General features: G+C 37.8%; 1 protein-coding gene across 12 annotated transcripts in view; it reads right to left on the reverse strand.

The window, feature by feature from the left end:
* The window catches only part of Syt14 (synaptotagmin XIV), a 153,219-nt gene that overhangs the window by 89,693 nt on the left and 49,975 nt on the right, over positions 1-13,551 (reverse strand). For 5 of the 12 annotated variants that reach the window (XR_003956138.1, XM_006497256.2, XM_006497255.2 and 2 more), the window contains exons 2-3: positions 11,175-12,566; positions 8,001-8,216 (exon numbers count right to left, since the gene is read on the reverse strand). The exons of 2 other annotated variants lie outside the window; for them this stretch is intronic. Coding sequence is in view for 8 of the 10 variants with exons in the window: in XM_006497256.2 (XP_006497319.1) it covers positions 8,001-8,216; positions 11,175-12,249 (1,291 nt within the window). In the remaining 2 variants the exon portion in view is untranslated. The remainder of the gene's footprint in view (positions 1-8,000; positions 8,217-11,174; positions 12,567-13,551) is intronic. 5 more of the 12 variants (XM_030255032.1, XM_030255030.1, NM_181546.3 and 2 more) reach the window with 1 other exon arrangement.

A 13,551-nucleotide genomic window follows, 5' to 3' on the forward strand; every position in this document is an offset into this window, starting at 1 on the left:
TGTTCACAAATAGCCTTACAGTCTATGTGAAAACCTTGAAGGTTCCACATGTTAGAAAATATTATTACAATGAATAATTTTAGTAATAAAACAGAGTACAAGACCAACACTCAAAAAATTGCAACACTATACACTAATGATGAGCAACTAGGAAAGGAAATTAAGAAAACAATTCTATTTGCAATACAACAAGGAAGATTTTAATAATACAAAGTTTTTAATATTCAGGAATTAATTTAAGGAAGTAAAAAAATCCTACAGTAAAAACTACAAAAATTTCCCAAATGAAATTAAAGACATAAATAAATGAAAAGATATGCCATATTTAGAAGATTTAATATTGGTAGGATGTTAATAAAACCCAAGGCAATCCAAAGATAATACCATTTCTATAAACTGCAAATGATGGATTTCATACATACATACACACACAATACATACACATACGTACATGTATGTATGTATATCCTGAACTTCACACAGAATCCCAAATGATCCTCACTTCTAAAAAATTAAAGCAAAACTGAAGGGCTCCTGCTTCCTGGCTTGAAAACATACTTTGAAGCTACAGGAAGCAAACAGCATGGTGCTGGAATAAAGACAACCACACACAGTGACGGGATAAGATGGCAGGTTCAGAAATCAGCCCTCATATACATGATCAAATAATTTTAAAGAAGTGTACAAATATTATTCAATGGAAAAATGAGTGTTTTCGACAGATAGTGCTAGAAAACCATATATTTTTGTGCATATCATGTAATATCATATGCAAAAACTAACTGAAAATAGGTTATGTCCTAAACATAAGAACTAAAACTATTAAATTCTTAGACAAAAAGGGAGGTAAAGGTTCATAACTCTGGATTTGGCATATCTCTTAGACACTACAGCAAAGGCAACAGCAACAGAAGGGAAAGAAGGGACACACCAGACATCATCAAGCTCAAAAGATGCCAAAGTAGACATGTAACCTACTGGATGAGAGAAGATATTTGCTCATTTTTATTGTGAACTCAATACCCAGAATATAGAGAGATAACCTAGTAAACTAGTTAAAAGGGTAAAGAACATGAATAGACATATCTCCAAAGAGGATATGTGAGTAACTAACAGGCATAAGGAAAGATGTTCAAACTCTCACTTTTAGGAAAATTCAAATCAAACCTCTTATGACATACCACCTAACATCCACCAGGACAGCTATTACCATACAAGCAAAATGAAAAGTACTGATGAGGTTGTAGAGAAACTGGAACCTTTTGCACATTGGTGGAGGGAATGTAAAATGGTTAAGCCACCATAGAAAACAGCACAGTAGTTCCTCAAAAATATTTTTAAAAAAACATAATTACTATACTATCTACCAATTTCCCTTTTGGGTATACTCAAAAACAATGAAATGCAAGGTCTCTCTACTAGATATTTATATTCTTATATTCATAGTAGTGTTAGTCATAACCACTAAATGTAAAAGCAACTGAAGTATCTACCCACAGATGAATGGATAAGCAAAATGTGGCACATACATCCAATAGAATATTACTGAGCTAGAAGAAAATTCTGCAAGAATAAGCTAGTCATTAAAGGTGAAACAGGGTTTATTTCTACCTGTGTGAGACACCTGGGGCAGACAGTAGGAAACAAGGGGAGGGGCAGTGGAGCAGCAGGTGAAATGTCACAGAGAGGAGTTATGGGGAGGAATGCTAACGAGAACAGTGTGAACTTAACCACCAAACTGACTGAACCTCAAAAATGCTTAGGAAAATAAAGTTTATGCCATGTATTTCTTACTACAATACCCAAATTGGAGGGAGGAGAAATGAAATTTTGATATATGCTACAACATGGTTAAACCAGAAAGACACTATCCTGTGTGAAAAACGCTAGAAGTACCTATAGCACTCAAATTCAAACACACAGAGAGTGTAATGCAGGTTAGCTGTCAGGGCCAAGAATGGGAGGATGGAGAGCTATGTTTTAATGGTGCAGTTTCACTTTCTGATGGTGAAATGGTCCTAGAGAGGCAGAGATGATGCTGTGTGACAGTGTGAACAATCTTTAATGAGCTGAACTGCACATGTGAAAACTGAAAGGCTGGAGAGAGCTTGGTGGTTAAGAGCAAACGCTCCTCTGCAAGAGGACCTGAGTTCAAGTCCCAGCATCCTGTGAGAGCTCTGTCATCTGAAACTCCAGTTCCACGGATTTGATACCTTCTAGCTTCCAAAGACACTGCACATATGTGGTGTACACAGAGAATTCTGCACTGTTGGAAACAATCATTCTCATTACAAAAAAAAAAAGATCTCCAAAACAGTAACAATTTCAAAAACTTTTTAAAAAATATCAAAGACTTTAAATTGGTCATTTTTGTTTTTCCTGTTTTTCTTTTCTTTTTTTTTTAAGATTTATTTATTTTATGTATATGAGTACAGAGTAGCTGTTTTCATGAACATCAGAGGAGGGCATCAGATACCATTACAGATGGTTGTGAGCCACCATGTGGTTGCTGGGAATTGAACTCAGGACCTCTGGAAGAGCAGTCAGTGCTCTAAACCACTGAGCCATCTCCCCAGCCCTTTCAGTTTTTCAAGACAGGATTTCTCTCTGTAGCTCTGGCTGTCTTGGAACTTGTTCTGTAGACCAGGCTGGCCTCAAACTTGGAGACTTGCCTGCCTCTGCATCCTGGGGTTAAATGTGTATGCCATCATGTCTGGCTAAATTGGTCATAATCTTTAACAACAACAACAACAAAAAACCCCAAAATCTTTATATATATATAATTTTTCAGAAGACAAATATTCCTGAACAAAAGCCTGAAGTAAAATGTTTATAAGAAATCTAAATAAATATTGTAATAAATGTCCCTTTAAGTATTCTAAGTTCTAAATTTATTTAATTTTTTTATTATCATTACGTATTTTCCTCAATTACATTTCCAATGCTATCCCAAAAGTCCCCCACACCCTCCCCCCCCCCACTCCCCTACCCACCCATTCCCATTTTTTGGCCCTGGCGTTCCCCTGTACTGGGGCATATAAAGTTTGCCTGACCAATGGGCCTCTCTTTCCAGTGATGGCCGACTAGGCCATCTTTTGATACATATGCAGCTAGAGTCAAGAGCTCTGGGGTACTGGTTAGTTCATAATGTTGTTCCACCGATACGGTTGCAGATCTCTTTAGCTCCTTGGATACTTTCTCTAGCTCCTCCATTGGGGGCCCTGTGATTCATCCAATAGTTGACTGTGAGCATCCACTTCTGTGTTTGCTAGGCCCCGGCATAGTCTCACAAGAGACAGCTATATCACGGTCCTTGCAACAGAGGCTTGCTAGTGTATGCAATGGTGTCATCGTTTGGAGGCTAATTATGGGATGGATCCCTGGATATGGCAGTCTCTAGATGGTCCATCCTTTTGTCTCAGCTCCAAACTTTGTCTCTGTAACTCCTTCCATGGGTGATTGTTTCCAATTCTAAGAAGGAGCAAAGTGTCCACACTTTGGTCTTCGTTCTTCTTCAGTTTCATGAGTTTATTTAACTATTTAATTTATTTACTTTGGTGAGGACATTTCTGAGTACTAACAGGACATTGAGCTACATTCTTAGCCCTTTAAACATATTTTAGTTTAAAGAGTTCTAGAAGCCGGGCGTGGTGGTACATGCCTTTAATCCTAGCACTTGGGAGGCAGAAGCAGGTGGATTTCTGAGTTCGAGGCCAGCCTTGTCTACAAAGTGAGTTCCAGGACAGCCAGGGCTTCACAGAGAAACCCTGTCTCAAACCTCCCCCCCAAAAAAGAGTTCTAGAAAACACAGATATATATTTATTTTACTTATCTTCACAAAAATTATAGACTAAAAAAAATTTGAAACTTCAAATGCATGCAAAAAATGAGTTTATTTCTTTTAAGTTTTAAATTACTTCAAACATGAGCCTTATAAAATTAATATGTTTTTATATATTTATTGTGTGTGGTGGTGGGGTACATGTGCCACAGTATTCCTGTGGTAGTCAGAGAATAAGTGGCAAGAATCGGTTCTCTCTACTGTGAGGGTCCTGGCGTTAAACTAAGGGCAGCGGGTACCTTTAACCACTGAGCCAACTTAACAACCTCCAAAATAAACTTTGAGGAGGAACAAAACACTATGCTTTAGTGGTCCTAGTTTTAAGACATTAAATTTAACTGCATGAAGCTCTTGATGTACAATATAAAGGAAAAAGAATGACAGACCTGTATCTGTGTTTATGTACCTAACACACTCAGGCTGGGAACTGTCTTTCACAGGATTTTAGATTAATCTGTTCCCCAAGATAATATGTAAGCTTAATAAGAACACTTTTTATAATGTATGGGTATAGATTACTAATCTCAATGGATCCATCCCATAATCAGCTTCCAAACGCTGACACCACTGCATACACTAGCAAGATTTTGCTGAAAGGACCCAGATATAGCTCTCTCTTGTGAGACTATGCCGGGGCCTAGCAAACACAGAAGTGGATGCTCACAGTCAGCTATTGGATGGATCATAGGGCCCCCAATGGAGGAGCTAGAGGAAGTACCCAAGGAGCTAAAGGGATCTGCAACCCTATAAAAGGAACAACAATATGAACTAACCAGTACTCCCCAGAGCTCGTGTCTCTAGCTGCATATGTATCAGAAGATGGCCTAGTCAGCCATCTGTGGAAAGAGAGGCCCATTGGTCGTGCAAACTTTATCTGCCTCAGTACAGGGGAACGCCAGGGCCAAGAAGTGGGAGTGGGTGGGTGGGGGAGCATGTGGGGGACTTTTGGGATAGCATTGGAAATGTAAATGAAATAAATACCTAATAAAAAAAGAATGAAAAGTCATAAATTTTCTTTAAAAAGTAGAATTCTGCTACTCAATATAAAAATATAATTAATTAGCTTAAGTAGAACTCCAGGTGTTGGTCCATATTACTAAATAATCAGATATCCAAAAACTGGATTTGAATCTGATTCTTCTAAAATTAAGGCAGATAGATTAGGAAATGTTTCTAGCTTTAAGAACATAGAAAGAAGTAAATCTGGAAACAAAAGGAATTTTATAAATGATTTTAATGGTTTTTTTTTCCTAGAAAATGTTGTGTTGTCGGTATCCCTACTTGGATCCTTCCCTGCTCTACATACTATAGCAGATCTGCTTCAGTATTGGCTGCCCACAAACTTCTCTACTGAATTAAGATGGATGTTATAAGTTCCTTGGGAGTACGAATGAGGTAATGCCATGTCACATACAAAAATGTATGTTTTAAAAGGTTTTCCTTTCTCCTTACAATTCTCCTTGGTTATTACGTCAAGCCACACTAGTCAAACCCAGACTTTGTAAATTTGTGTGATGGCAGCATGCAGTGGGCTGCAAGCAAAAGCAGCCCATTACTCATCCCTTCTTTGTGCCTAAGAAAAATGGACTGCAATACTCCTAAGGTATGTCCGCAGAGCTATTCCATGTGACCAGTCATGTCCTAAGGGTGTCTTGACCACTGCAGTGTAAGTTAGAACAAACCCCTCCTCCCCAATGCATTCAACAAAGAAGAGCTACAGGCAGTCAAGAGCTGCAGCAGGTGCTTTCTTTCCACCATGCATCCTCCCCTTAGCAGCACACATTCTGACTTATTGCTCTAACCTGTTTGTGCTTCGACTGAAAGTGCAACTTCTGTTAGAAAGGGGGTGTGCTTGAACCCTCACCATGTTGAGTGTCCCCTCTCCTTAGAATTCTCTTGCTGTGGATGACTATGCACTTTCTCTGGAGCTTCTTGGTCTCTTCTACTGTCTTTTCTCTGCCGCTTTATTTGACGTTTTCTCGGTACACACTGTATTCCTTCATCAGTTTAATTCACTTTTGTGATTTCTAAGCATATGTATCCCGGAAGCCTCTTGATGTAAATCTGTTTATCACTGCAAGCTCAATTACCACACTCAGTTGCTCAAACATCACATCTTGTCACAGGTATAAACACCAGAAATTGCAATTCCTACTCCCTACTTCCAACAAAAAGTAGATCCCTCCCTGGATTCCGCATTCACAGCAATGACCTCACATTCTCCCTCACACATGATAAAATAACATGGTATTTTCTTCTCTTCCTGATGTTCAAAGTACACTGTGGTTCTAAATCCCCTTTCTATACTCTGGTCCTCCAAATTCCTACTGCCACTATATTATTCAGGTTTGCCCATTTTCTATAGACAGGTCTCAGTGCTTTTTCCTACAGTCTTCCTGTGATTAACCTTCTACTCATGCCTGCTCGAGGCAAAGCCTCCAGTGAGTTCTCTCGGGCTACTGGACTGGACAGATTCCCTCCCTGGTGCCTCTGATTCCCTTCATACTACACACACCTCAGTGTTTGAGACAAAGCCTACTCTTCTCCCTGGAATATTTCCTCCATATGTCTCTTACATCTTTTGGGTGCATCTGTCCTATCACTGCCTGTCTCCAAACTTACAGCAGTTGCTAAGATGAAGGCAAGTACAAGAGCCACCAAAGCTACGCCTTGCTCCTCACTAGGAGGAGGCTACTGGACAGTCTGAAAGAAAAGGATCATAAAGGGTAATTAAGTATAAGACAAGTGAAGAAAAGAAATGAAAAGATGCTAAATTCCATCTGAAGAATGGAAGTATCCCGGGTCACAGACTTGCGCTCAGGCTCGCTCAAGGCTCATGCCATATGTTACCACCATTATTTTTATTACTTCTCTTTGGCAATGCTGACTGTCCATGTAACTGTCTATCAATTGAGAGGCACAACAACTCAACCAGGTTAATAATATGCACATTTTAGACACAATGAAACATTATACCTCTCAGGCTTTCATGGCTAATAGATGACAAGATATGGCAAGAATGTCAGCCAGGATCAGATTCACAACCAATCGTCTGCTGCTCTATTGTTAATGTGCCAAAGGTGCATATAAATTACAGACTGGCTTTATTGGTTTACATTATTTAGTTACCTCTGTAGGCATAAATATTGTGTATACTACTACAAAGACATTGTTTTTTAGTGGAGTCCATGTCTAATATTTCTTTAATTTCTTCCTTATATCTATAATGAACCTTCTATCTGGTAAAAATGCAGTATTTGGTTAATTCATTGTTACAGCTGTATACTAAGAAATAAAAAATGGATAGACAGATGTTTAATTATCATGAAACCAAATGCAAATATAAATCATTTTTTCCTTTGACTTTTTACAAATTGGAGTAATACTTAAATCATCAATAGAAGAGGCCCTAAAAGATAAATCTCAACTATAAAATCAAAGCTAACTGGGTGTTTATCTGTAATGAACTGATGCCTGTAAGATTGCTCTCTTCTGGTTATAAAGACAGTCTGACACTAAGGAGAAGCCATTTTATCAGACAAATAATGTGTTCAAATGTGAAAATAAATAAGTTTTAATAAATGGCAAAACCTTTTGTCTTTAGGTTATGGAGAGATGTAAAAGCATATGAGTGGACTTGTATCTTCTGCAGAAATTTTGTTCTGAAGTCCATGCAAACAAATAAAGTGAAACCATTAGTAGTAAAATACTTGAAGTAATGGAAACCCTTGGAAATCCATCAAATTGCTTTTAAAACACAGTATAATAGTGCCACACCCTCAAGAAGTACACTGCACGTAAGAGAACACTATGTCATTGTCTGTGTACTAAGGCACCTGGCTGATGGCAGAGACTATACTCTGAGTCGGAGCCTGTTGGCTGCTGAAACGAGTGTTAGCAACAGCCTGCACCTGAGGAACAGCACACTCACACCCTCCTCTCATTCAGCATCAGCACTGAGACTGTGAGTGAGAATCCCAGTATCACACTGAGTCCAACACTTTGTCTTTCCATTTGGGGTATTTTGGAGCTGATCACAAGCTCAAACTTTTTATTTGGACTGCACTTAGAAACAGAATTCTGCACTCTCTCTGTCAGTGTGCAACCATACATACCTAGAATTTTAGGTATAAATCATCTAAAATAATAGCGTTCTTACCGTCCTCCATGGATGCCTCAGTGCTGTACCCGTCGTACTCTGCAGACAGGGGGCTGTACTTCTGCCTTGTTTCCCAGGCATAGCTCTTTTGTCTAGAATCTACCAATGGCCATCTGGAATTGTGTGTTCTGGATAAGGCCTCGTGATATTTACCCAGTGCTTCATCTTCACTTTCAGAGGATGAACCAGGCTCATCTCTGTCCATGTAAGAATTATCTATTTGAATAACAGTAAGAGAAATTAAAATTTTAATATACTTACATGTTTCAAATTTATTAAAATGTGTTATTTATTACATATATGCACATATACACACAAACACAAGCACAAATGAAAATGTGTGTGTGCACACATACACACAGGGTGAAGCTAATTAGAAACAATCCTTAAAATTGCTGAAATTCTTGACTATCCCTTAAACGGAATTTAAAGTACCCTGTAACATTAGTGTATATGTATATATATAATATCCCAAAATTTCAGCTTTAGAAAATATATTTTTCATGTAAGTAGATAAATCATTAGATTTTTATGTGTTAATAGGAAATATCACATTGTATATTCTAATTATATAAATAATCTTAGTCACAGGGATTTATAACCTTTTTAGGTACAAATGAAATCATAGTTGCCACATTGTACAAGTTTGTAAAGTACTTGTTATATACAAATGAAATTATAAATGCTGCCATTACTAATGAATTGGAGTAAAACAATGTTATAAGACAAATTTCTGGTTTTCATTTGGCCCATATTTTCAGAACTATCAATGCTTTGTACTAACAAGGAGACAGAGAAAAGGGAAGACACAGACACTCTGGGATTGTAACCCCTACACGTTTTCCACAGCAAATGCAACATCAAAACATTGAAAACAAGTCCAACCTCAAACTGTGGTCTCTGAAAGTTCCATTTCTAGGAACTTGCCAAGTACATTTCAAATTAACTGAATATAGATATGCATTTTTAAGTAAGTTGCTAGCAAAAGCAAACAAGATATATAACCAACATGCTTATCACTATGCCTTGCTTAGGCAAGTGATGGCACACCCATTCAACAGACACTAGGACTGTGTAGCCTTTAAGATGAGTGGGTGAGCTTGCAATCACAAGAAGAAAAGCTGCAAGTATATTATTATTTGATAGATATTATACATATTTCAACATGCAGTCTATACACATATAGTGTATATATATATGTATACACACACACACACACATATATATATATATATGGAGAGAGAGAGAGAGAGAAGGAGGGAGAAAGAGAATGTTAAATTACTAGGAAAAGTTTTCTAATTTAGGTGGTATAAAGTTTGTATTCTTTAACAAGCAGTAGAGCAGTTAAGAGTTCATTACTCATGTCTGAACAGATACCACCCAACGTCTCGAATCTGTCAGTCACACTCACAGTGTATAAAGCCATATGTTGCTGGCGGTCAATCTACAGCAATGCAGATACTCCAATTTCACCATCATCAAGAATCTGGCTAGACAATGCTATGATAACCAGACCACACCCTTCTGACACCCAGCTCAAAATGTGAATGCCTTGTGAAGTACTAGAGTGCAGCCTAAAGGCAGCAGGCACATTGTGAGTTCCTCATGGAGGTCACACCCCATGCAAGCCCTCTTTAGCCAAACTTCCTCTATTCCAGAATGCCTTACACACAAAATCAGAGAAACTCTTCTTTCTTTCTTAATCCTGAATCTCTCATGTGAAAACCTACTACACTGATACTAGGAATCCAACAATACAACGACATGAAATGTTAACCAATGGGCCAAACACTTGCAACTTCTTCAAGGGACTAATTAAGGTCAGTATTTGACTCCCCTTTGGGACACTTGAGAGCTTTGGTTTCTTCAGATACCAGAGTGCTCCTCAATAAAAAGGAAGCAAAGCAAACAGAAAATCTTTCAGTGCTACTGTAACTGCGTTTATTCCTGGAAGCCACTCTATTGTTATTTTCTAAATAATATGTTACTTTATTTCTTCATAAGTAATAAGGCTGCCAGAACTGAGCAAGCCCACTGAAGCCCACTGAATCACAGCTGCTATGAGAATGGACTCTACAATGAACACGGCTCCACAAACTGTGTTTCAATTAGCCCATCAGTCTGGGATCAGCTTCTCCTGTGCCACTAAAAATTCACTGTTTAATACACAGCAGACCTCTCCCTCTTACAGATGGGTCATATAGCAGAACTGAAGTCTTCAACGATATTCATAGCTACTCATGTTTTGATATCTTATGAGAATCAATGTTTATATAAAACTACAGGTTTATATTTTATAAGCAAAAGCCAGTATTTGGGAGTTTCTGATAGGATCAGCAATAAGGAATTGAGGAGGAAATACTGGAAGCAATTATCAGCAGCATACACTGCAATGATGTTTTGAAAACTGTCACAAATATTGTAGCTAAACACAATAAATACTCAGAATCTTAAGTCTATGGAAAGAACTCATACATAATAACATATTTCTCGTGTACAGTCATCATGAACTATAGCATTCTCATGACATTTTATAGTATAGCTAAATGAATAAAGACATAGCCAGAAGCACATTGTTTAACAATATAGGAGCTATTGGTTTCAAGAAAAACATATAGTATTTTATATAGATTCTCACTGGGGTAGATTTGAAGAACAATGTTATATAACCAACTTAGGTCTTAGTTATAAAAGATTAAAAAAATTGAAATATGTGAGTATCACAGCAAATTCATTCAAATTAAAGTATGCATGGAATTTCTGGCATTAAAATAAATTGTAATTAAATTATGGAAAGAAGGATGTAATCTCAGTAAGTGGAAGCTCAAAGCCAGACTGTGTTATATAATGAGTTTCAGGCTAACTGGAACTGCATAGTGAAACTCTACTTTCAAGAACACAAAAAAAGAAAAGGAAACATTAGAACTGCTGGAAATTGCTCAGTTATTGTAAGGATCACAGGTAATACTTGGAGGTAAAAAGTAACACAAAGTGTCTAAAATGACTGAAAAAATCTAAATGCCTCTAAACATATCTCCTAGTAAGAAAATCCAAGAAAAATTTAAATTAGATGTATAGACATGGAAAGAAAAGTTGAGAAATTCAGATGCTTTTCTAGTTAAAAAAAAATCAAGAGAAAATTTAATCACTCAAACCAACATTAGGAGACCTCACCTTTTTCTGGTAATATCTTAGAGTATTTGCCAACTTTACTCTTTGCTGTTCCTCTCTTAGAAGAATTAGCCTCGTTTTTCTTTGCTTTCATGTCTCCTTTCACTTTGTAGTATTTTGTTGGATTTATTTTTTCCTTGGTTTTCCTGGGAAACATGTTTTTACAATTTGTTGATGGAGCTGAACATGTGTCTTCCTTCACAATGGATTTCTGTGCCCTGTATCTGTGGTTTCTCGTGGTATCTTCTGGAGAACACTCATCTCCTGAACATTCATTCCCTTTTAATCCATCACATTTATTATGTTTTTTAGCCTTTTCGAAATGATCAGAGTGCTCTAAATCACTAGGATATTTACTTTTAGTGACATTCCCCAATTTCTCTTGTTCTCTTCCCATAGGCACACGATGCATTCTGGCTTTAGAGCTGTCTGTGACCACACACTTCTGCACAGAGAGAATGTTCCGTCCACTGGTGCTCAGACTCCCTTTCACTTCTTGATAACTTACCTCGTTTAAATGACTTTTATCATTCCCAGAGATTCCTATTCCAGATATTTCACATTTGTCAGTCTGTTCCAGTTCATGGCAAGTGGGTGCAGGCCTCATTTTCTGCTTGACAGCTGATACCCCATCACTCATGAGGCCTTTCAAAGCAGCACCACCAGCCTCTCCAGTTTCTTGGTATTCTGAGTCTGCCCACTGCCCATCGTGAATATACAACCCCTGTTCATCTATTTCTTGTTCTTGTTTTTGTGAAGTTGAAGTGTTGTGGCAGGTTATTTGCTTTGCCTTGTGATCTAAATCAGACCGTGTTTTCTGACAAGCAGTATTTCTGGAGGTATCCTGCAATACTGCATTTTGGGCTTTAGAAGACCCTGCAGCCTCTTCTGCTGTGCAGCTTCCCTCCTCTGGGCAAAAGCCATGCATCATACTTGCTACCTGCCCGGCAACTGAGTCGCTTATGGCATAGCTGACTTCCCCAACTGCAGTGCTCAAATCTTCTACAGCACTACTGATTGTGTCCACCAGGGAGGACACGGAAGGCAGATTCTGCTGAAAACTTTTGAAAAATGCCATTTTCCAGTTCCTTGTGCCTAAAAGGTGCAATAATGGAATTTCCTCTTCTCAAAATATCAACTACTTTGGTATGTGAATTTAACATTTACTTAAATGTTGCTATCATTAGCGTGACAGAAGTATTTCACACTGTCTTCTAATCTTTCTGTAAATGCAATATGCATTGCAAGAAATACGTTGAAGTAAAGACTCCTCCGGAAAAATAAAACTCAGATCACTTGGTTTAAGTGCAATGACATCTTTTCCCACTCCATATCTATCAAACAGCAGCAAGACATTATTTTTCCCTCAAATACTATTGGGTATTTAGTCTACACCTGAAAGAAGAAGTATAGAAAGGATTTTTATTACGTACTTCAGTTTATTTGCTAAGAGTCAGCATAAGGGAATAAACCTATTAACAGACTACCAATATTTAAATTAGGAACTGTATTTAAAGGAAAATATCTAAACGGTTTTGCAAGGTGGTAAGAACAGGGGAGAACAGGTGACAGCACCTGCTGAATGGCATTTCTGGGACACTGCCATGGACACATTTAATATTATTTGCTTTATACAGAGAATCCCACTTTTACTTTAACAAGTAAAAAGAAAATAGGATGTTTCTGAGATCTAGAGGCCACACTACTAGTGCAGTGGTAGCAAGGGGATGTTTAATGTCATACTCTCCCTTGCTTACAAATGCAAACTGAGGTTTCCCACAGGTGAGACAGACCTAATAGGAAAGCAGACACCAGAATTAAGCTGACTCCTATTGTGCCCATCCTAATGGACCTATAGGAAATGTATATGACAGTGTCATTCTCTACAAATTTTTCTTTTGGTGTGAAAAACAAAAAGAAAAGTAAGTTGGTAAAAGTTAATTTTCTTGGCTTACTAGCTAATACAGTAATTATATTATATATTATAATTATATAATTAGTATGCAACTATTGTATTTTATTATATAATATACAGTTAATATGTAACTATATGATTAATATAAAAAACATATATTAACAGATATAACCTACATCAACAAAAGCTTTTTGAAATGTAAAGACATAAAAGAAAATCTAGGAAAACTGAACCAGAGAATTACAGAAAGCCAATAGGGGATTAGGGAGAAGGAGGGAGGGAGGAAGAGACTTGGAAGGAAGAAGAAATTGAGGGAGGGAGGGAGGGAGGGAGGAAGGGAGGGAGGGAGGGAGGGAGGGAGGGAGGGAGGGGCAGAAGGGAGAGACAGACAACAGAGACAGAGGCAGAGACTGATATTTAAGCAGCTCATTCACACAAATGAATAACACACAGGTCTGGTGTGGA

The sequence above is a fragment of the Mus musculus genome, chromosome 1 (assembly GCF_000001635.26).
Source record: "Mus musculus strain C57BL/6J chromosome 1, GRCm38.p6 C57BL/6J".
NCBI lineage: Eukaryota > Metazoa > Chordata > Mammalia > Rodentia > Muridae > Mus > Mus musculus.